This window comes from Furipterus horrens, unplaced genomic scaffold (assembly GCF_987537825.1).
Source record: "Furipterus horrens unplaced genomic scaffold, mFurHor1.1.pri manual_scaffold_12, whole genome shotgun sequence".
Taxonomy (NCBI): Eukaryota; Metazoa; Chordata; class Mammalia; order Chiroptera; family Furipteridae; genus Furipterus; species Furipterus horrens.
In genome coordinates, this window is record NW_028327182.1 from 98,161,082 (window position 1) to 98,183,009 (window position 21,928).

Sequence of the window (21,928 nt, forward strand, 5' to 3'; positions counted from 1 at the left end):
GCTTCCAGACATTGCCCATAAACTCATTTATGTGGGGCAAGGCAGCCACATACCCCCGAGCCCCAAAGACTTTCTGTAGAAAATGTCACGCTGGTTGAATATCACGCCTCTCCTCGTGCTAGTTCATTTCATGATAAAACAACTCCCAATTTCTAAAGAGGTTTTCTAAGACCTCATGTTTTAGAATAGTTTTAGGTTGACGACTTCGAACTGTGAGGGAGGTAGAGAGACTCCTGTGGACCTCTTGCCCCCACCCCCACGCACAGGCGCTCTCACTGGCAACCGCCCCCACGTGAGCGCGACCTTTGTTACAATCAGTGAACCTACGTGGACATGCCCTCGTCACGTCAAGTCCACAGCTGACACTAGGGTCACTCTCGGTGTTGTGTGTTCTGTGGATTGGGACAAATGTACAGTGCCATGAGTCCACCATGACAGTATCATACACAGTAGTGTCTGTCCGTCCGTCCCTCCTCCTCTCCACCCCTGATCGGTCACTGCCCCCATAGTTTTGCCTCTTCCAGGATGTCACAGGGCTGGACTCAGATGGCGAGGAAACCTGGCTCCTCTCACCTAGTCACGTGCACGACTCGGGGCTCTGACCCTTGTGGCTCCATCCATGACCCTCTTGTGTCTAAAAGCCCAAATTCATGTCACGTGGCCGTTATTTCCAATGGCCATGGTCCCTGAACTGAAGAAATGTGGGTGTTTTCTGTCGAAGACGTCTAGATATCAGAGTAAAACAACTGGAAGTGGCCAGAAAAAATCACAGTCATTACCTCTCTGTATTTCATGGGCGCAGAGAAATCTTTGATGGGTTATTAATATTATATTGGTAGGTTGGTATTGCAGTGTGTGGTTACATTATAAGCCAAGAATGTTAAACACACACTTTAGGCTTAACCCTATCAGCATCATTACCATCATCGCCACACGTGAAGCCACACCCAGTGGGTGCCTGGTGTTTACCGTCAGTCACGCAAATGTTCGTTTCCTCCCAGAAAGGGTTCTGCGGGGGCCGCCTTGCCGCCGGGGCACCTCCGAGTCATGACCACAGATGCAGGTCTGTAACAAGGAAGAGAAGCTGGGGGGATTCGTTTTTATGTTTTAAAATGACAAAAATTCTCTGATACTTTTCTTTAATATACCAATACTGGGTCTTCAACGGGTTTCTGGAAATGCTTGCATTTTTACTAAACACAACAGTTTTCTCATGTTTGATCAATGCTAAACAGAGTCACACATGCCTTACGAGGGAATTTTGAGTTTTCACCATTTTATTCTTTAGAGAAATATGTCAAAGAATAACAGAATTTTTCAGCATCCTCTAGATGTATGTGCTTTGTTTAGTAAGCAAGCGAAACTATTATCTATAATTTATAGTGTTAAACTATATTCATAAAAACCGAGTGGTCGTATTCATAACCTGGATTCCACTTCTTAGTAAATGATCACGCGTTGCCTTCAGTCACAGCTCGCGCCAGCAGGGACAGAGCACACCGTCTCGTGCCTCCAAGAACCGCAGGACGTCCGTACAGACAACCTGGGGTTTGGAAAGCGACAGCTGGGCTTGGAGTCCTGAGAGGACACCCGTGAGCCCCGTTCCCGGGGCCTCGCCTCTCCCCCTCGCGGAGCCTCCGTTTTCTCACGTGTAAAATGGGCGTTGTCACAGCATCTACCACGCACTGTGAGTCTAAGGTTACACAAAATCCAGGCGTCGCCGCTTGTCATATGTTGTTATCACTTCTCCCTTTACACCGGTATACAGACGTGAGGGGACCCGTGGCGGGGAAAATGCTCCGTACGCTCTCGGCGGCCACCGCGATGGCCCGTGTGTCTGCGTCTGCAGGCGTGGCCGCCTCTGCGCCTCTGTCTGCCCCCTGCCTGGGGCTGTGGCCGGATTTAGTTCATCTCGGAAGGCCCCTCAGCTGGACGGGGCAGTGAATGCCTGGAGGGGCAGGTGGCCGAGCGAACGGCTGACTGTCCCCTGCGAGATGGAGGACAGAGCCGGGCCCGCGGCTCCTGGGAGGAAGGGGACGGATTCCGAGTGCCAGTCAGGTTCCCGCATCTGGTCTCAGCCGGGAGCCCAGCGAGGGTCTCAGAGCCTCGGGTGAGAGGCAGAGGCTCTCTGCCCAGCTCAGGGAACCTTAAGTAGCATTCCTTGACTTCCTGCTGTGTTTTTAAAAATTGCTTAGCAAATTGCTAAGAGAAAATTTATCCAGGGTAACTGTGAAGCCACCATGTTTTACATAAAGAACAACTGCTCCAGCCTCCATAACCCCGATTACGTGCAATGCCACCAGTGTGCTGCGTCCCCCACATGGTTTCGTCCCAGCTCTCGGGGATGTGCGGGGAACATGTCAGAGCCAAGTGCTGGAAGGGACCTAAGAGTCCATCTCATGAACCTGATGGACAGGCTGCTGCCTCAGAGTGTGATGTTGGGACTTTCGCCAAAAACCTCTTCTCTTTTTCTGGAACTAAAAATCACAGGTCACCGTTCATGGTGCAATGGTATCACGATCCACGCAGGGCTGCGCCCCTCCGTCCCTCTCCCAGCCGCATGCAAGGCTTTGGTGGCTGCAGATGAAATGGCACTGTTACTGTGTGCAGTAGGCCCGTGGAATGGCCTTCTAGAACATTCAAGGTGCCAGGAACTTCAGTTCCATGCTTGCACGCTATTATAAGAGTCCCCAGCTTGCCCATATTATGAATATAATAGAGATTTCTGGTTGTCTAAAAGCATATAAAAATGCATGAGCAATATTAGATTGGAATTGCCAGGCTGCTTTGTTTCTCCTTGGAATACACATAATTGCACAGCTTTGATTATTGTAATAATCATATCTTTCATTAAAGTACCTGGGAAGTCTGTAGTTTCTCCTATGTTCATGGATATTAATTTATCATAATTGTTATAAACCTCTTCTGATAACCTGACATTCCACTTGATGAATCATTGTTTTGTTTTCCCGTGAACAGTTATAAATCTTTTAGAAAAAAAATCATTGAAATTCATGGATTGCTTACATGTGAGAATTCTGGTTTTCTGCTGATTAAATTGATTTTGAAAATAAAATAGTATCAAACATGGGGCTGTGTTTTCCTACAGCTTCCAGACTCAAATGCCTATAAAACCTATCTATCCTATAAAATTGCATGTGGCTCTTTTTACAACCCATGGCTTTTTCCAAATGCTTAAAACATGTTTCTCTTCAACAGAAAAAAAATGAGGAAAAGAGGTTATACAACCTTCTGTTCCCCATGGCTCTGACCTTATTGTTTAAGTTTCAGCATCTCCTACCGAACACATCAGGTGGGCAGAACGGTAGCTCCGTGGATAGTCATACCTTCAAAAACCCAAGTGTCTCTGCACCTCCCTGCCGCCTCCCCAACACACCTCTTCGTTCGTGGGCTTGGTGTCTGAGATTCTAATTCCTGATGCCCAAGTCCCTGCATGCTAGAGAGTGAACTTGGGTGAGAACGTGGAACAGGAAAGATGCTGTTGAACAGACGGGTCCGTGGATCTGAGAGAGAAAAGAGATGCAGACCCGAGCCTCGCAAGGCGAGCACTTGCTCCTGTCCTCGCGGCCTGTGCTCGCGGCCCCGCCCTCCCGCGGGCCCTGCTCCGAGCTCCCTCTGCCCACGCTGGAACTCCACGGGGGAAGGTCAAGGGCAGAAGCCCCGGGGGGGTGGGGAGGACACAGCTCCCCCCAGGCACACCCCATGTCCACCCGGGCAGCCTTTTGTGCCTCGGCCCCTGGCTGCGTGTGGTGCTGCGGGAGAAGCCTGGCAGATGTCGTCCCCTTGGTGAGTGAGGTGCGTGGGCAGAGCACCCCGCCGTGACCCGCCCTAACTCAGGGCCGCCCGGTGGCTCTGGCAGCTCATTCACCCCACGGTCTCCTGAAGACACTGCCTGGGCCGCGCGGCCGCAGCGCCGGTTCCTGAGATCTGCGCATTTTATATTAAACACACAGAAGGCGATACTATGCTAACTTCACCCAGCCAGGCGAAGTGAATAAGAAATGAAAAAATGACGGCGCGTAGGAGCGTTTCTTGGGACGGCACGTTCTAATTTATGGGGATGAGCAGCAGTGGTGAATTTGAGAACTTTGCTCCGATCATTCACCGAGCGCTCGGCGCGAAATCTCGGCGTGTCCTCCTCGCGCGGCCAGCTGGTCCATGAGCTCCCAGGGGCGGAGGCTGCGGCTTTTCCTGGTCCCTCAGCCCCGGCCACGGGGCCACCCATTTAACAGGCTCGTAGCTGTTTGCCGCTTTGCTCTGATCGGCCTTGATTTAAATAACGCTTATGAAATATTGAATTCGTTACTCCAAGCGGTCAAACCAAAAGCCAAGGGCATCCCGGGGCACGCGGACAGACAGCTGTAAAGCCGCCCCTCGACGCTGAGGAAGCCACAGTCTTTTCCGAGTTCTGCGGAGCTGCCTCGCCCCTTCCCCTCCCTGTAAATCGCAAAGCGTCCAATAAGCTGAGGAAATCATTGGGGAAATGGTTTTGAGAAAAAACAGTAGTGCCAGCTGATTGGATTATTTTCTCGTAGATCGGTCTGTCTCTAAGAACGCCTCCCAAGAGGCTAAGTGGGCTCCAGTGACAATTGCCCGTGTCCTGACCACCAGGCTGCATTCTCTCCGCTGTCAACTGACATGGTTGGTGGCCGGGAGGGGCTCTGTCACCTCCGGGCGCTGCAGAAACGTCCGGCCCCACATCGGCTTCAGTGAGGGACAAGATGCGCTTTAGTGCTGGTGAACTTGGTGGCCGACATCTGTCCGTCCCCAGCGTCACTCAGCAGTAAACAGCCCAGGGGTGTCCTGCCTGCCCCACAGAGGTACGTCCTGAAACACCCTGGCATTTTCTTCCTTCAAAACGTACCGAGTCAGGATTGGACGGCTGGGGCTTGTCACCTTAGACGGGATCTTTGCAGCTCCTGAGCGCGCTGCGTGCCGGCCCGCCGTGGGGAACACACACACGCCGCCCTGCTGGGGGGTCGCAGCACCCCCGCAATGCGGGAGACCCACCAGGAGATGACAAGTGACCACTATAGTTCTAGAATATACTTTTGAGACTAGAAACTAGTGAATGATAAAATAGTTTGCCTTTTCTTCGATAAGCTGCTCCGTGTGTAACGGTGGAAAGAATATTAAAAACACATTAATAATGAAGGATGGGCTTGGTGGGGGTTGGGCGAGGGCCGGTATCGCAGTTACAGGGACAAGAAGTTACCGTGGTACGGAACACAGATCACGAGGGCTTGGGATGGTCAGTCCCTAAACGCAGGAAAATAGAACTTTCTTCCTAAACGATTTCCCTGCAATGGCGGCAGGAGCCTCTTAACACTTCCTAGTATTTCCTTTGCATCCGGGAAGAGAAGCGATGCACAGACGCGTAATACTTTACGGGGACTCTCACGGAGCGGGCGCACCCCTTCTGACCCATACCCTTCACTTCCAGGACCTGATCCTAAGGAAATGAGTGCACTGGTTCCGGATTCACTCATCGTAATGTGGTTTGTCGTGAAGTTCATCAGGACACCAGAAACAACGCCGCTGAGCACGTGTGAAGTCAGTGGTGGTGTACGCACTCACTCTGGCCGTGCGGAAGACTCACGAATTAGCCCTGTCCAGGCAGAAGGAGTAGTGACGCGCTCTTAAAGAGGGAAGAGTGGGTTTCTAGACTGTGTACGTAGGCATACCGTTTTATATTTCCCTGCACGGATCTCAGATGCACGCTGCTGTGTTGAAACTGGGACTTCAGTGCCACGCACGGCCTTGGGCCCGGGTGGGAGGCAGGCCCTGCCCCCACCAAGCAGGCGTGTGCGGCCCCCAGGCCAGGAGGGAAAGAACTCCCCTGGCTGGGCCACTTCTTGGCTGGCCTTCGAGAGGCCCAGGGGATGCTACACCAAGGAATGCTGCCAGGCAGGGTCTCTTCACGGTCTAATCCTATTAGTGTTTGGTCTGAGCCATTTCCTGGGCTTTGTTCCAGGCAATTCCCTGACATTGGGTCCCTAAGCTTCAGAGGACAGGATGTGTCCTGTTCTCTCCCAAGCTATCCGCTCTGCTTGACCGGCCCAGGAATGTCTATGGCCTGGTCTCCAAGCCCCCTCGCCTGGGCTGAGCTCCTCTGCCCCATCTCTGCTAGGTCTCACCATCCTCACACATCAAACCGCTGGAGGGACCCGCTTCCACGAAGAGTCTAGAAAAGCTTTCTCTTGATCATCTCCGCCTGTCCTAGTCTTGGGGTTCGCTGTGCTTTAGTAGGTCACGTGGGACCCTGGGGTGCGCAGAGGCCTCGGGCCCGTGCGGATATGAAGCACTGCCCCCTCCCCCATTTCTCCACCACCTGCTCTGCTCCACCTGATGCTGTAAGGGAGTACAAGTCTTCCCTCAAAGAAAAGGTTTGAGAGCAATGCCACCGTGGGAACACGTGGCCCAGGTGCAGAGTGTTAAGGTCACTTTCTACCCACTCACCTGCTGCGGGCTCAGCCTGTAAGTGCTACACGCCCAGGACTTTGCTCGGTGCTGGAGGGACAGTGGGGATAATGCCAGCTTCCAGCGTCACAGGAAAGATGGCCGACTGTTCACTAAATAATCACACAAGTGACCAGGTCGTCACTTCTGTGACGTGTTCGCGTGAGACATGTCTGCAGAGGAACAGCCTCACCTTGGTGGCCCAGCCAGGCTTCCCGGAGGATGTGACACAGTGTCTCAGGTCTGAAGGGTGACCTGGGATTCCTAGAGGGACAGGTGGTGGGAGGAGATGGGCCAGACCCAGGCAAGAGTGCAGCTGAGCAAAGGCCGTGAGCAAGGGAGGGGCACAGGCTCCCCGTGGGACTGAAGTTGAGGACACTGAGCGTAGGGACCACTGGGTGCGGCTGGGAGACCAGGAGCCATTGCTGGAGGGGGACCAAGGGCTCATGAGACCACAACTCATTTTTGCAAAGAGCAGAGATGACATCAGGGCAGGTGGAGAATAGGGAACGTGATCGCTAGTCATGACAGTAGATAAAGCTAATGAGAGGGGAGGGCAGACCGCTGGTTTCCACGAATGATGGAATCTGAAAAGTACCCGGAGAAAAAAGAGTCAGAGAGAGAAGCATGTTGTCCGGGAGAGAGAAGCTAATCACAAATGCCATGCTCTGGGAAAGAGAATTCCAATAGAAAGTGTTAATTTTGATAAAAGAATGAAAAGAACCAACATGAGCTTCCAAATAGGCTATGGGTGGTTTTTTTCTGTCTTTGTTTTGTTGTCTTTCCCAGAGAGTTAGACATTTACAATGTGTTACAATGTGTTAGACATTTAGGATACATTTCTGCAAATGTTTGCATATAATTATGTAACTATTGTATGTATAGATGTACGTATGCACATGTATTTGTATACATTTGAGGTCTGTATGGGAAAAGCCCCGCCGTTGTTAATGTAACAAGAACAGTTTGTGCTACGTTGATATAACCTGGCAGCCAGGGAGAGCGGACTGGAACGTGATGCATGAACAATGCCGACTTCACTGTACTAGTCAGTGGGGGCAGTAGATGCTGTTGGGTGACCATGTGTACTGCGTGGCCTTCACATTCAAAATGGCTGAGAGAGTAGAACAATGAATCAAATTTTGTGTTAAGCTTGAAGATTCACCCATGGAAAGTATTGGGATGATTCAGAAGCCGCAGCTGTGGACAGCTGGTGACTGACAGCTTCATCACAACTACACACCTGGTCATGCCGCACGTCTCATACAGAGATTTTGGTGAAACATCAAACCACCCAGGGGACTCAGGCCCCCTAGAGCCCCGGTTTGGTGGCCTGTGACTTCCCAAAACTAAAATCACCCTTGAAAGGGAAGCAATTTCAGGTCGTCGATGAGCTTCAGCAAAATACAATGGGACAGTTGATGGCAACTGGGAGAACCGTGTGAGGTCCCAAGGTGCCCAGTTTCAAGGGGACTGAGGTGTCATTGTCCTGTGTACAATGTTTCTTGTATCTTGTATCTTGTATCTTCTTCAATAAACATTTCTATTTTTCACAGTATGTGTCTGGATACCTTCTGGACAGACTGCGTGTATTTATGTGTACACACATGCACACACGCAACTCTTCATTGCTTTTCATGTTCTTCCCAGGGAAAACTGCCTTTTCTTCCATGTTACTTTCTTCAATGTGCACCATAAAACTTGGAGTCCAGGTGTCAGAAACTCCATGTATGTTCACAAGACAGCGGGTTTCACGAGTAACGTGACTCACGACCAGTTAGAAACGGCACTTCAGCAGCACTTTGATCAGAGTTGTTCACTTAATTCTGACAAAGCAGCAGCCAAGGAAGGACCACTCTGTGTCATGTTGACGTCACGTGCACAGGAGCACAGGGAAAATCACAGAGCTTCTAGGTGACCTTGTCCACGAGCTCACGAGCGACCGCGGGGTGATTAGACCCCTGAGACTCCGTGGGGAGTCTGGGCAGATCGGTCTGTGCTGGTGGAATAATGCTTTCCGGCTTCTTAGTCACCCTGGTTAAAGAGGTTCAACTATGAGCAACACCCGGAGATCTACAACGACGTTCTATAGACGTGAGAGATCTGGCTTCCCTTCCACGAAGAGCTCCCGCACAGCGCGCTCAGCCGCACGCGCGTCTCCACGTGCCTCTTAGGAAAACGGCTCCGTAAGTTGACTCTGTATTTTCCAGTGGCCTGAGTGAAATGAATGAGCTGTGATGTTTCAGAATAGTGTGTTCACCCCCTGTGGCTACCTCGGAGCAAAGCGAGGCCGGGAGAGGTGAGGAGGGGAAAGGAGTCATGAACGTTGTATAAATAGAACCCTGACATTTATGGAAAAGCTATTTGGAGAAAGTGGCACAGACCAGCCTGTTCTATTTTGGCTCAAGGAAGGTCATCTTAACTTTCAAGCTCCACGTCCCACGAGTCCTCCATCCGTTTTAACTGTTGGCAGAAGCAAAGCCTTGTTGAATCCTCTACAGGAAATGAATTTGCCAGTGGATTAACCCGCTTCGTTTGGCTTAGTTAAAAAAAAGTCAGAACGACCAGCTCCTTTAGGTGTGTCTGCAGGGACTGCCCAGCCGCCTCGGCCTCGGCCCCACGGGCTTCCTGGGGGAATTTGGGGGGCTCCAGAAGGGCCTCGCGTCCCACGTTCCGCCAGGTGGACGCGTCCCAGCCTCTTACCTGGAGATGCTCCCTTTCCTCACCGTTTCCTTTCACGTGCGTTCGGATATCTTAGAGTCGCCCACTCCTCCAGGCCCCTCGATCCTCGCCGTTCAGGATTTAGCGTCGGTGTGCTGTGAGCACACGGACAGACCCCGCTGGCCCCCGGCCTCCCCTTTTCTCTGTAAAACGCCTCCGCTCGGGGCCTTAGGCTCAGACTCCTGCCCGTTCTCCACCCCGGCCGCGGGACGGGCCTCCCACTGGCAGCTGATCTAGGAGAGCGAGGGCCGCAGACTTAACCGCAGGACGGCTGAGGCCCGGGGAGGACTCTGGGAGCCCTCCCTCCGACCAGGGCCGGCGTTCAGTCCTTGATGATTACAGGCCCAGTGTCGGCGGCACGGGCTCTCCGAGGTGACGAGTCAGTGCAGGTGGGTGGCATGTCCTGTGTCCTCCCCTCCTGGACTCCTGGAATGAAGAGTAGAGTTTGCATGTTGAAGTGCTGTGTCACCTCCCACTGCGGCCACAGCAGGCGAACACGAACTCCACGCATGTAATCCACCACAGGTTTATTAACCACGGTTCTGCGGGCTATAGCCCTTGCCAGGTTTTGGTGGAATAACGTCAACACGTCACTGAGGCTGTGTCTCTGGAGGGTCGAGAGAGATAATGTCGCCCATGGCCTTCTCCAGACTCTGGAAGGCCCTGGGTCCCTGGGCTCACAGCCCCTCCCCCATGGCCAAGGTCAGCAACCTCAGGGGGGGTCCCCCACATGCACACTTGGACCCCCACCCTAGGCCCCTTCTGCTCCCTCTGCCACGCTCCTTCTGCCTTCATCGCTGCTGTTAAAGATCGTTTTGATTGCGTTGGGCCACCTGATGAGCTGGGATAACCTCTGCATCTGAAGATCTGTCCCTTTGTCCCATGCAGAGCGGCCTGTTTCCCTGTGAGGTGACACCGTCACAGGTTCTGGCATCAGGACGTGTATTCCTATGGGAAGCATGTCTTATCTGAACTGTCACATGCTTAGTAAACCCACCATGTCACCCTCGGGTTTGCATGTAATCAACATTCTTCAAATTCATTTGTAATGAAGGACCGACCGACCGTACAGGAGCTGCGTACGCCGTGGAACTTTAGTTGTCAAAGTTCGCTTCCTGTATGACACATCATCTCATCATCTTCCTGCCCAGCATCTCACAAACTGCCTCCCACGGGCCACAGCGGGGGCAGCAAGCCAGGCCCACGAGCTAAGAACGGCTTCTCCCTTGCTAAGTGGCCAGAAAAAAAAATCAGAAAAGAATAATATTATGTCACCCAGAAAAGTTAAAAAATACAGATTTCAGTGCAGATGAGTAAAGGTTATCGAAACCCAACCGCATGGATTCCGGGGCTGGGGCTGCCCAGGGCGGGGCCGTGCAGCCGAACAGGCTGGGGCAGAAAACCCTGCCATAGTCCCCGCCGGCCCTTTCCAGCCGGCGGTACAACACGCATTCCGGGAATAAGCATTCCGCTCACTAACGGGGACGCGAGCTGGAGAGACCGAGTTGCTGAATCCAGAATTTAGTTCTCTCTTGGCCGTCGTCAGGGTCAGGCAAAGAGGCACGTGACCCACTTCTAACAGAATTTGTAACACACCCTCACGGGGAGGCAGGACGCTCTCCAGCACAACGCTACAATCCCAGGACGATGAAACACTCCCGGAGCCACCGTCCGTCCTCCCCAGTCAGAGCTCCACGGAAATCCAAGCACATAGGCAGAGCTGAGGGGCGCGTTCCCTCTTACAGAAGATTATTTCCAACAGCGGCATAAACACCATCGCAATTGGTTCCAGTCAAGGTCTGGCTTTGAACTTCAAATGGACGCCGCCCTTTCTGAGCCTGAGTACCGGACTGGCGCACCCGGCGTCAGACAGCGCGCAGACACGTTTTGCCTGATGCTGCTTGTCCTCGGTAGAGTGAGAAGGGAAGCGCCCCGCGGACCCCACCATCCTGGGCGGGGAGCCCGCTCTCCATCCGGCCTCGCCCACCGAGTGTGCCACAGGACTCAGGGACAGCCAGCTGCTCACACCTGGCAGGTCATCCCCACTCACAGACGCCGCTTTGAAAACAGATTTGTGAGCAGAGGTGCGAGGTAATTATGCGATGCCTGGCCACGGGGAAGGAACATTAGAAACGAGCTTTAGGGACATGACAGGCACATCTATGAAACTGTTGTAAGGACAACCTGGACACCCAGTGGCTCAGCCAGTGCAAGTCAAGCTGGTACGTCACCGTAGGTCTGACGCGTCCCAGCCCAGTGACACTCACACCGGCCAGGGGGTCGGGATCCCCGTGCCCCCCACGGCCAGGCCCTTCGCTCCCGGGGAGGGCATGGACCCCGCAGCACTGACACACATTTCCAGTATAGGAAGGAAGTGACAGGGCTTTGCTTTCGGACACCTGCCCTGCCCTTGTCAGAGGGCGGACCCTTTCTACAGCTTGGCCGCAGACGGAGCGCATCTGCCGTGGGGAAGGTTCCGTTGTGTTTAAGACGCTCCTTCACACGAACACAATTTTATCCCATTTCAAATCTCTCCCCGTTTGCGCCCTGGCCACGGGGCTAATTCTGTTGGTGCGTCGTCCCGGACTTCAGAAGATTGTGGGTTTGCTACCCGGTCAGGGCACTTACCAAGGCTGTGGGTTCTGTATCCGGCTGGGGCGCCTAGGAGAGGCAACCTGGGTGCTTCTCGCTTCTCTCTCTCTCTCTCTCTCTCTCTCTGCGTCTCTCTCTTGCTCTCAAATAAACACACATATACTTGGGTCCGAGTTACAAAATCTCTACCAGTTCTTCTCACCAACGTCATAAACACTCCCCCTCTTCACAGCCCTGGGTGCGGGCCGAGCCGTGCATAGCAACGCGGGGCACGTGGCGCAGGACCTGCTGTTTACCGAGCACGCGGACAGTTTCCTTGGGTCGACTTCCGGTGAAACAGTGTTTCCAGGGGTTCAAACAGTAAAGGGCAGAACTGAATCGTTTGCAGGTGTTTTACTTCTAGAACTCATTGTGGTTGAGGTCCTGATGAAAAGAAATAAGGGATGAGAAGATGATTCTCCCACTTACGTGTCTCTCATGAGGAAGAACCAGAATGTCCGTTGTGTGTGAAAGCTTCCGTTCCATCGGGAAGAAGCATAGTGTGTGGGGGAGGGGGGAGCAGAGAGGGGTTGCCCACATCATTCTAGGTTTCCGTGCCGCTGACAGATGACTCTGGTGGGAGCCTCCTAAAGTCAAGGCCGCGCAGCCCCTTTGAAACGCGGGTTTGATGGAAGTCCTTTGCCCTGGTGTTCACACGGCACTCTGTTCTTTGTCCCCTTCTCCAGGCTGACCGGCATGAGCCTGCCCTCTCCCGTCATCAGCAGCAGGAACTGGCTACGGCTCCATTTCACGTCGGACAGCAACCACCGGCGCAAAGGGTTCGCCGCTCAGTTTCAAGGTAAGGACGTTCCATCTTATAAGGAAAAAAAAAACAGCAGGAGACCAGCTGGTCCCTCCCGATCCTGGAATGTTAGGGTTCTCTTGCTAAAAACGGGACAAAAGATGCAAGCTTGAAAATACCTTTCATCTCTTTATGAACAGTTAACATTAGAGGTTCTATCGTTAAAAACTAGCAGCTGATTGATAAAGCTTTTCTGCTGTGACATATGCAGTAGATTTTCCTTATTTTGCGGGAATTAGTGCCAAGTTTTAATCAATAAGTATTGATTAGCATTAATGTTAATTTCTATACTCCTAACCGGTAAGTATCCCGGTGGTCTGCTGATATGTTTTTATCCATATCCGAAGAACGGCCTGGCGTAGAGGTTGCCTGAAAATGCTTAAGTGCATCATCTCATCACTTTTAGTTCTGAAGCATGTTTGCACGACACAAATCCCGGTACCCGGTTCAGTGATCTACACGTAAATGAACCTCTGAGCAAAAATGCCATTGGAGCGTCTGTAGTCGGTTATCTGTAGGGTTGATTCTGGAACTTTCCTTTGAATCTAATTTCTTGTGTTTATAACTGTATAACGTTGTCTCATTTCCTACACGTTTCCGATAATGAATAACCTTTATCAACGCCATGAAAAGTTCCATCTATCCAGCAGTCTGTTGAAAACAGCTCTGCTTTCTTTTGCAAATAAAAATACTATGACTGTTAAAAAGTAGGACAGTTTTCCAAACAAACTTCCCTCGTGTCCCTGAAACATGGCCACAAGAGTGTCATTGAGTCAAGGCTGCGTTCTCAGGCATGAGCCAGGACCCCCATTGGGAAAATTATATAGCACCCATGCCCTACAAACCGGTCGGCCGGACGGACTGTCGGGAAACAGCTTCCGTGAACGGCAGAGCAGAAACAAACCAGGCCAGCCACCTCGGGAGATTTTAGTCACCTTCCGGCAAATCGATCCGAATCATAAATCAATATTTACAATGCCAAGTGGCTGATCACATAATTCGGTAGGTGAATCTATCAAGTCACTTCTGAACCAATGATTGATCTTCTCCGAGGGTCCCGATGATGTATGTGATTGGCACTGAGCCACAAAAGAAGTTTTAGGCTTCGTCCCCGAAACCTGATCGGTGCAGGGGGCACCTGCACGGGGGACTGCAGGGAAGGCGGGGAATAGCGTATCCAACCTGAAGACGCTGGAAACTGGTGGATGTAAGAAGCATACCGGCTCACAGAACATTGCAGGCGCTTAAACTTGTCAGATGTTGATTTATTTTTTGTACGTTTTATTGATGATGCTGTTACAGTTGTCCCAATTTTTCCCCTTTGCTCCCCTCTGCCCAGTACCCCCGCCCCCCCCAACAATCCCACCCCCTTAGTTCATGTCCATGGGTCGTGCCTAGAAGCTCTTTGACGTCACCCTTCCCTGTACTGTTCTCAACATCCCCCCGTCTATGCTGCACCCCCTACTGTGCTTCTCAATTCCTGCATCAGCCACTGGTTTTTCAAAGAATATATATAATTAAAGCAGTGAGTAGAAAAATGGGCATGTGAGTCCCAAGACATAACAAAGCTGCAAACGCATGACATCGTGCCGACGTGGCCTGGTAGCAATGGATTAGGGACCGTCTCCAGGCTCACTCTGAAGGTCAGCTCGGGGCCCCGTGGGAGAGGGGCTGCCTGCGGTGCTTTTCTCATTAGCACGCGGGAGGCCTCGGTCGTAAGACACGTCTTAGCAGACGGGACACAGAAGGCTGGGTCTGTGCCATCACCCTTTATAAAGAGAACCAGCCAAGGGGAGAGCAGCGGATGTTGACAAGAAGCATCAAAGGAAGACCCAAGATGCGTCCAACGAGGGCGGTCATTCCAGGCAGGAAGGCGTTACCTTGATCGTGGTGGCTCCACGGGGCGGAGCAGTCCCCCGTGAACAGAAGCTGCAGGCCACCCCCGTGAATGAAGGACGCGCCTGAGGGCCGCAGAGGGCAGGAGCCAGAGCAATAGCTCCTTTGAAGTTCAACCCCAAGGCCACTGAGTGAGACGGGCCTCTCAGAGTCCCTGCCAGCCTCCCACGGACCGCGTCTCCGCAAGGCGCCGCCCCGACTTCGCAACCAGGGGAACTCTGGTTTCCATCGGGGAGGCCAACGGGGAAACCTTCCCAGCTTATAAGAAAAGCATATCGTTCGTCTTTCTTTCCTGCCTACGTGGAACACCCAGGAGCCCTACTTGGTCCTGTACTTATATTTCAGCTGAACAAAATGACGGAAAATAAACAGTTGTTATCAGCAACGCAACTGCAAAAATAAAGAGCCTAGCCAATGAACATTCTAGAAAACCAACAGGAGCAGCAGTAATAACAGTCGTGAAGACTTTCATAGTGTTTCCCAAATGCTGTTTTTGTCTCCGTGCAGAAATTCTGCCCAAGAATCCGAATCTTCCTGCTTTATGGGTGCAGAAGGGACCTTTTTTACAAAACACAGATTTTTGTGGTTACTGTCATTTTGACATCATCGCAGTCACATTTATCATTTGTGGTTACTCTTAAGAATATAACTTTTCCATCCGTGTTACTGGGAGAAACCATGATTGCGAACTCTGTAGGATTCCCATGGGAACTCTTTGGTGGTCCCGGCTGCTCATGCAGCCCCCCTGGTGGTCTTGCTCCAGAAAGCTGCCTCTCTGTCTGAGGGACACCACGGCAGCGCTGACTCTGGCTGCCAGATGGGAGGGGGCGCGGGGGATGGGTGAGGAGTCAGGGGACTGAGAAGTACAAACAGCTGGTTACAGAATCGCCACGGGGATGAGAAGTGCAGTGCAGGAGAAGGAGCAGCCACCGAACTTACACGCGTGACCCACGGACATGAACAATGGGGGGGTGCCTGAGGGAGCAGGGGTGCTGGGTGGAGGGGGGCAGAGGGGCGAGAATAAGGACAACTGTCACAGCATAATCAGGGACATCTACTGTTTCAAAATAGAAGCTGCAAAGCTGTTGTTCTCTGGAGCATGTGAAATCTGGCTCCTTGGCAGATTGGCTCAAATAAACTCATAAAAATTCTTAAAAATTAATAACTAAATAAAAGAATGTTATAACTTTTGAAAACAAAGAACACAGGCTTTCTGACTGGGGGCCCTTCTTGATCAGATTAAACAGCCACCACCATAAAATATCTTCCTCCGCTTTCTTCCCGTTCCTGGCTCTGATCTCTACTCTCTGTTTCCTGCGTCTCACACGTCCTTCTGTGGCTTTTAGCTCTTCAGTTGCCCAAACAGATTTTGCCGAAAGCAGAGCGAGGCCAACGGGCAGGTACGCAGCTGCGGCTCCGCGAACACGCTCCTCCCGAGACAGCCTCGCAAGCAGCGGGGGCGGCTCATGCGGACGGGGCCGCTGGGTGGCTCTGAGGACCCGGGCCCGTCGCGGGGACAGCCCATTTAGGGGGGGCACGTTAGCTTTCTTAAATCAGCTGAGCATGGAGCCCATCCTTTATAAGTTGCCTCTGTCATTAATGATAATTAAACAGTCACCTTGTTAGCGTCATTTGTCATGTAGACATTTTCGATGTCGACAAGACGGACTTTTTAGACGTAAATTAATCTTGACCCATGAATGCCTCTTCACCCTCAGGTGGCCGAGCTCCCACTTTACCTGTTTCCCTGGCTCTGCATAAAAATACAGTTTTCGCATTGATTTGGGTAACTGGTAAATCACTTTGCAAGCGTCTGCAGTAAAGTCCCCACATACAGGAGAGCCCCTGCCTCATCAATCAAGGGAAAACCGGACCGTGGATTTAAATCTCGTGGTGGCACATATAATGAGCTTTCCTTTTAGGTGGTGGTTCTGTATCACTATTGAGGTTCCCGTTTACTTAAAATGAAGGCCTCTAGAGAAAACGAAGACTGGCACGGTTGTTAAAAATGTATTTTGGAAAATTAGGGGCTTCATCTTTTCAGATTAATTCAAATTTGGATACAACGTACGCATTCCGCCTTGCTCGGGGCCAACCTCAGAGGGGACGGAGAGACCTGGCTCCCGGGGCCGACAGGCAGGCGTCCGTCTGGTCCTTTAGAGCAGCGACTGCGGAATAGGAAGGGCCATCGTCTAGAACCCGGGAGGCGCGGAGTTAGCACGTGTCCGAGAAAGGAAGGACATCTGCTCTGCACAGGTTTGCCGACGCCCGGGGGTCAGGCATGCAGAACCCGTGAGAGCCCTGAAGGAGCGCTCTGGCGCACTCTCGGGCGGGGGACACCTTCCACCTTCGACTCCCCAGCCCAGGGACCTTTACCTGGGGGTGGACAGGTAACTGTCAATCAGAGGGAATGAGCAGAACCTACTGTTACGGTCTCTAAGTAATTCTTAAAACCTCTAAGCCTCGAAAAGAAATATAGTTATTAGTAAACACAAATTTACTCAAATCAGGGTCACCTACCTCTTTCCCTAAATGCAGAGTTTAAATTCTTTTAGACCCAAAGAGCCTCGTGAAGGGCCAGCTCCCGTGCTTTTAATAACCCCGAGAAGCTGCTCCCTGGTATTGCAGTCAGCTGACGCCCGGCCTGACGTTTGCATTACGAGCTTTATCATCAGCCAAGATCCTTTCTGCCTCGCGCGTCCTGCCCACTCAACTCTGGGACGTAAGAGTCCCGCATCTGCCTCCCATGTCACTGGGGATGGAAGGAAGCTGCGCCCACGGGTGTGAAAACGCTCCCCACCCACGCAGCCCCCTTGGGCTCAGGGTCTTCCTGGCCCGACTCACCAGAACGCTGTGTCCGTTCCATGAAACACCAAATAAAAACGGAAAAAGACAAATGCAGCCACACGCAGCAACATGCGTGACCCTCGCGGACTCGTGCTGAGCGAGGGTGCCAGACAGAGACAGGTACACCGTGCGGCGCATGTCAGGGAAACTCGGGGACGGAAACTCATTATTTACGGGGTGTCTGTCGTCACAAAGGAGCACAGTGCGTCCCTGCAGGCGGGTGTATCCATTTCAACTTAAAAAGGGTTTTTAAACATGGTCAGAACAGCTCGTGTCCCTGCAGAGGACAAGTTTTTTACAAATTTATTCTTGCAAATGGAACCAGACAACAGCACTAGAGACCCCTCCTCACGGCAGGACACTGTGCAGTGTCGCGATCCAAGGGGGCCTTGCCCTGCCCCCCCCGAGGGAGCGTCGCCACTGGGACCCCAGTTCTTGCGGTGGCTGGGCAGGAGCAGAGGTGCAGGGACAGCCGCCAGGAGTGCCAGCCCCATGAGCACGCAGAGCCCCTGAGCACCCAGGGGACCGGGAGTGGCGAGCGAGGCCGGTGCATGGGGCCGTCCCATGGCACCTGATGGGGGGAGGGGTCCCCACGGATCAACTGCATTATTTTAAGCGAAGGCAAGGCCTCGGAGGGTGTGCGCTGAGAGGAAGTTTCGTGACTGCGTTTTGAGCGCACCTGCCACCGACACTGGGGACGTGGCCCATCGGTCTCCGCGGCGGAGGGCACAACTGAGCCAGGGGCAGCAGAGCGCGGCTCTGAGGGGCCTCCTGCCTGCGGGGCGGGGGTCCCGGCTCAGGGGACGTCCAGCGCTGGGGCCCCAAATCCTCACCTCCCGCACCCAGAGCAGAGCGCGGGCCGGCTACGGGCTACGCAGTGAGGACGCGTGGGCTGTCGCCACTCACCGCTGTGCGCTGTGCGCTGTGCGGGCGGGGGAGCAGGTGCGCTTCCGGGCACCTCTCGGGGTGTTAAGAAGCCATAAAGGTAAGAGCTCGTCCTGAGTAGCTGCATGGTGTCTTCTAAGGACAAAGAGAACACGCTTATATTTCAGGAGTAACTTTTCTATTAGACACTCGAGGTAATTTCTTACTAACGTTGAAGCAAGAGAACATACGTCTTCAGAAAAGGAGGCAATTATGTTCGTTAGCGACGCTAAATTAACAGGTGGACATCTCACCTCAAGGCGGCTGAATGGAGCAAACGAACTTTTGAGTTCGTTCCAGATTTTTAATTCAATGTATGTTCTCATATTGATCTATCTTAAAATTGTGTTTGAGATATTAATACACGATAAACCGAGCCATTTTCTCTAAAAGCACTTACAGCGGCCCCTTCCCTTCTCCCAGCTTCTGCACGTCTGAGGTTCCCATGGGCGCGTCGGGAGCCAGAATGTCGTTCAGCAAATGACAGCCATTTAAAGTAGATTAATATGTGGCCACAGCAGGTGGATGTTATGTTCTTATGCTCGAAGAATAGAAAAGCTTAGGCAGGTTGTTATCCCCTTGGTGAATTGTCTCCCTACAATTTTATTTTTGTAATAAAACAAATTAGTCCGGCGTCCGGGTTCTGAGCCCCCCCACTGGCCCCCGTCTCCCGGGGGTTCTCTGCTGTGGCAGACGATCAGGCCCATCTGCAGGCTGGGCTTCGTGCGTATTTGCCAACTGTTCACAGTCACCTCCTGGGGGCTGCGTGGGCTTTGAACTTGAAGCGTCACGCTGTGCGGGGGACCCTTCGCGGTCTGCATTTGCGTAGAGAAGTTGCGGTCACGGCGGGCTGTCTCCTCTCTGCCCGCCGCTGCTGCTCAGTCAGCGAACCGCTGTGGTCACGGCTCACCCTGGGTGCCCCCCTCCCGCCCCGTGCGGGGACATCACAGCCTCTCCGAGCCGTGCGGGATCCAGGAAACGCGAGGACGCACAAGCCGCCAGCCTGTTCTCCTCGCTGCGGGGTCGGCGTATTCACAGTGAACGGCGAGACCGTGGCTTCACATCGGATGTCACGCAGTCCAGCAACAGCTCATGTTTTAAGAGCACATAAATCAGATCTCGCTGGCATGTGGCGGGCGCAGGACACAGAACAATGATTCGTAACTCGCTGCCTCTGCCTTCAGGAGGCTCCAGTTTAATTAGGAGCTCTTCATGTGTGTTTGGGTCTGACTCCCCACTGGAAACTTAATAAAGGCTGCGGCCTCTCCCGGCACACTAGGGTCCACCAGCATGTTTTGTGAACCTCGGGTTTGCCTGGAGTTGGATTCCAGGTTGAGAATGTTGGGATTTATACAAAACACAGCCGGAGCGCTCCTTCTGGGTGCATGGCAGCGACAGAGGACCCGCCGCACAGAAAGGGGAGGGACGCGGACAGCAGAGACGATTCTGGAGACACAGCGTTTTTGTCACGCGGCTGTTGGCAGAGCAGGAACGGTGCGACGTGGACAAGAATGAGAAACCGAGGAAAGAAGGGGACAGACGAGCCTGGAAGGGCCATCTCGGAGGTGAGAGGGAAAATAGGGCAGAGCGCTTAGAAGAAGTTGGATTAGAGTTGACATTCGCAGATGGTGGCAAAGTGTGTTTGGGCCCAGCTGTGACCGGCGTGATAAGGCAGATGCACTGTGTTGTCAGGGACAAGAGGCTGGTGAGGACACCTGGGCAGGGCTGGGCCTCACAGAGCGGGGACGGTGGGGACAGAAATTAGCGCGTCGCTGCCACAGATCCACTCACGGGCTGAGGGCCCTCTGTCCTTTCTGGAGACGACGCTCCGTTCAGAGAACGGGGGTCCAGGGGGTGCTCGTGCCCCGCTCAGGAGTTTAGAAAACCCTTGTTCTTCATTCGGGGAGGCGTTCCCTGTCTGCACTGCGCGCCTCCCCTGACTAAGTCAGTTTTAACGGAGCGTTAGCGCCGCGCTCAGACGGAGCGCACCGGAGCAGGCGGACACGTGTCTGCCTACCGAAGCTGTAGCGCACAGACGGGAAAGGTCACGTGCTCGGCTAGCAGGTAACCTCGCTCTCCCGTGTCCTGAACAGTGTAGAGCGAGGTGGTCGCCTTGAGGGACTGAGTTAGAAAACAGGGTCCTGGGAGCCCTCTGGTGGAAGCGTCGGCCTTTCTCAGGGCTCGCTCTCTGGCTCCTTGGAGGGGGCCTGGGCGCCGTCTTCGGCCCCCCTGCTGCCCTGTCTGACCCGACCACCCCTGTCTCGTTCACTGGGAGGGCGGGACCTTCTCCCCAGTTTCCCCAGTTCCTCCTACCCATCGACGAGGACCCCGGAGTGGGGTTCCGCCTTCTCCTCCATCCACCGGCCACCCAGTGGGCAGTTAGTTGTCTCCCGGGATGGCCGTGCTGAGCTGAGCCCCCTGCGGGTGGGACGCGGGAACGTTCTCCTCTGTCCGTCCTGCCTCGCTCCCCTCGGTGCAGCAGGGACCTCAGCAAACCCTCGCCTTTGCTCTGCGCTCTTCCCCGCTTCATGTCCCCGACTCTGCACCCCAGTTCCCTACCCTCGTCTCTGCCCCATCGCCCCAGACCCAGCACTGCCCCCCTCACCCTCCCGTATTCGGCGGACAGTCTCCGAGCTGCAGAAACGCCTGCACTCCGCTCCGTGTGGGAGCCAGACCCCGTCCCCACCTCCAGCAGCTCCTGCAGGCCCTGCTTCCTGTCCAGCCCCTGGCCTGTGGCCTTTGCGTGTTCCGTGTTCTTTCCCTGGTGCTGTCTGTGTGGCGGCCACCGGCCACGTGTGATCCCTGCGCTTTAAAATGGGGTTGGTCCGCACAGATTTGAGCTGTAAGGGTGAAACACGCCAGCTTTCAAAGGCAACAGGAATGAAAGACCGGGGGCACGATGTGTTCCCATGATCACTTTTATCGCTTTATTTTCTCACTTTATAAATGTGTCTTCCCGAAAATTTTAAGTTACACATGTGGTCACATGTGTGGCCCCCATTTTACTCCCATCTTGATAGAGCTGCTACGGATGACCCCAGGGTACAATTTCTGAGACACTAGGGAGAATCCCACCTCGTGCCAGATGCCTGCCCCGCGTCCTGCAAATGCCTGAAACCCTCACACAGAGGCCCCTGTCCTGGTGGGACGCCTTCGTTTCTACAGCCAGTCTGTGCTGGAGGCAAAGGCATAAGCTTTCTTACCATCGGCCTTCACTCTGAGAGAGGGTTTCTGGCTCTTTCCCTGGAAGGAAACGAAGGGAGGGCTTGTACGTCACTTCCCGGTGACGGAGACCTGATAGAACAGGGTCGGCCCACGGGCCGCGCTGGCAGCCCGCAGGGAGGCCAGGACGCACTCCTGCGTCCCAAGCTCCCAGGTGCCAGGCGCTGGCCCGCAGAGGGGCTCGGAGGGGGCAGCAGAGAGGGGCGTCTCCTGCAGAACCACTACCACCCTAAACACAGCAAGCGGTGCAAAGCAATGGGGGGGGATATTGTCCGAGGACAATTCAAAATCGATAACTGAAATCTGTCGATCCGTGTTAAAATGGGCGACCTGCGTGCACCCAGCTTCCAGGGTCTGAGAAGACCACAGGTAAATTCCCATCACACAGCAGGTGGTGTGAGGATT

At 53.4% G+C, this 21,928-nt stretch overlaps 1 protein-coding gene across 1 annotated transcript in view; it reads left to right on the forward strand.

The window, feature by feature from the left end:
• The window catches only part of CSMD1 (CUB and Sushi multiple domains 1), a 601,662-nt gene that overhangs the window by 340,422 nt on the left and 239,312 nt on the right, over positions 1–21,928 (forward strand). Inside the window, exon 7 of the mRNA XM_090258247.1 lies at positions 12,519–12,631. Coding sequence (XP_090114373.1) covers positions 12,519–12,631 — 113 coding nt within the window. The remainder of the gene's footprint in view (positions 1–12,518; positions 12,632–21,928) is intronic.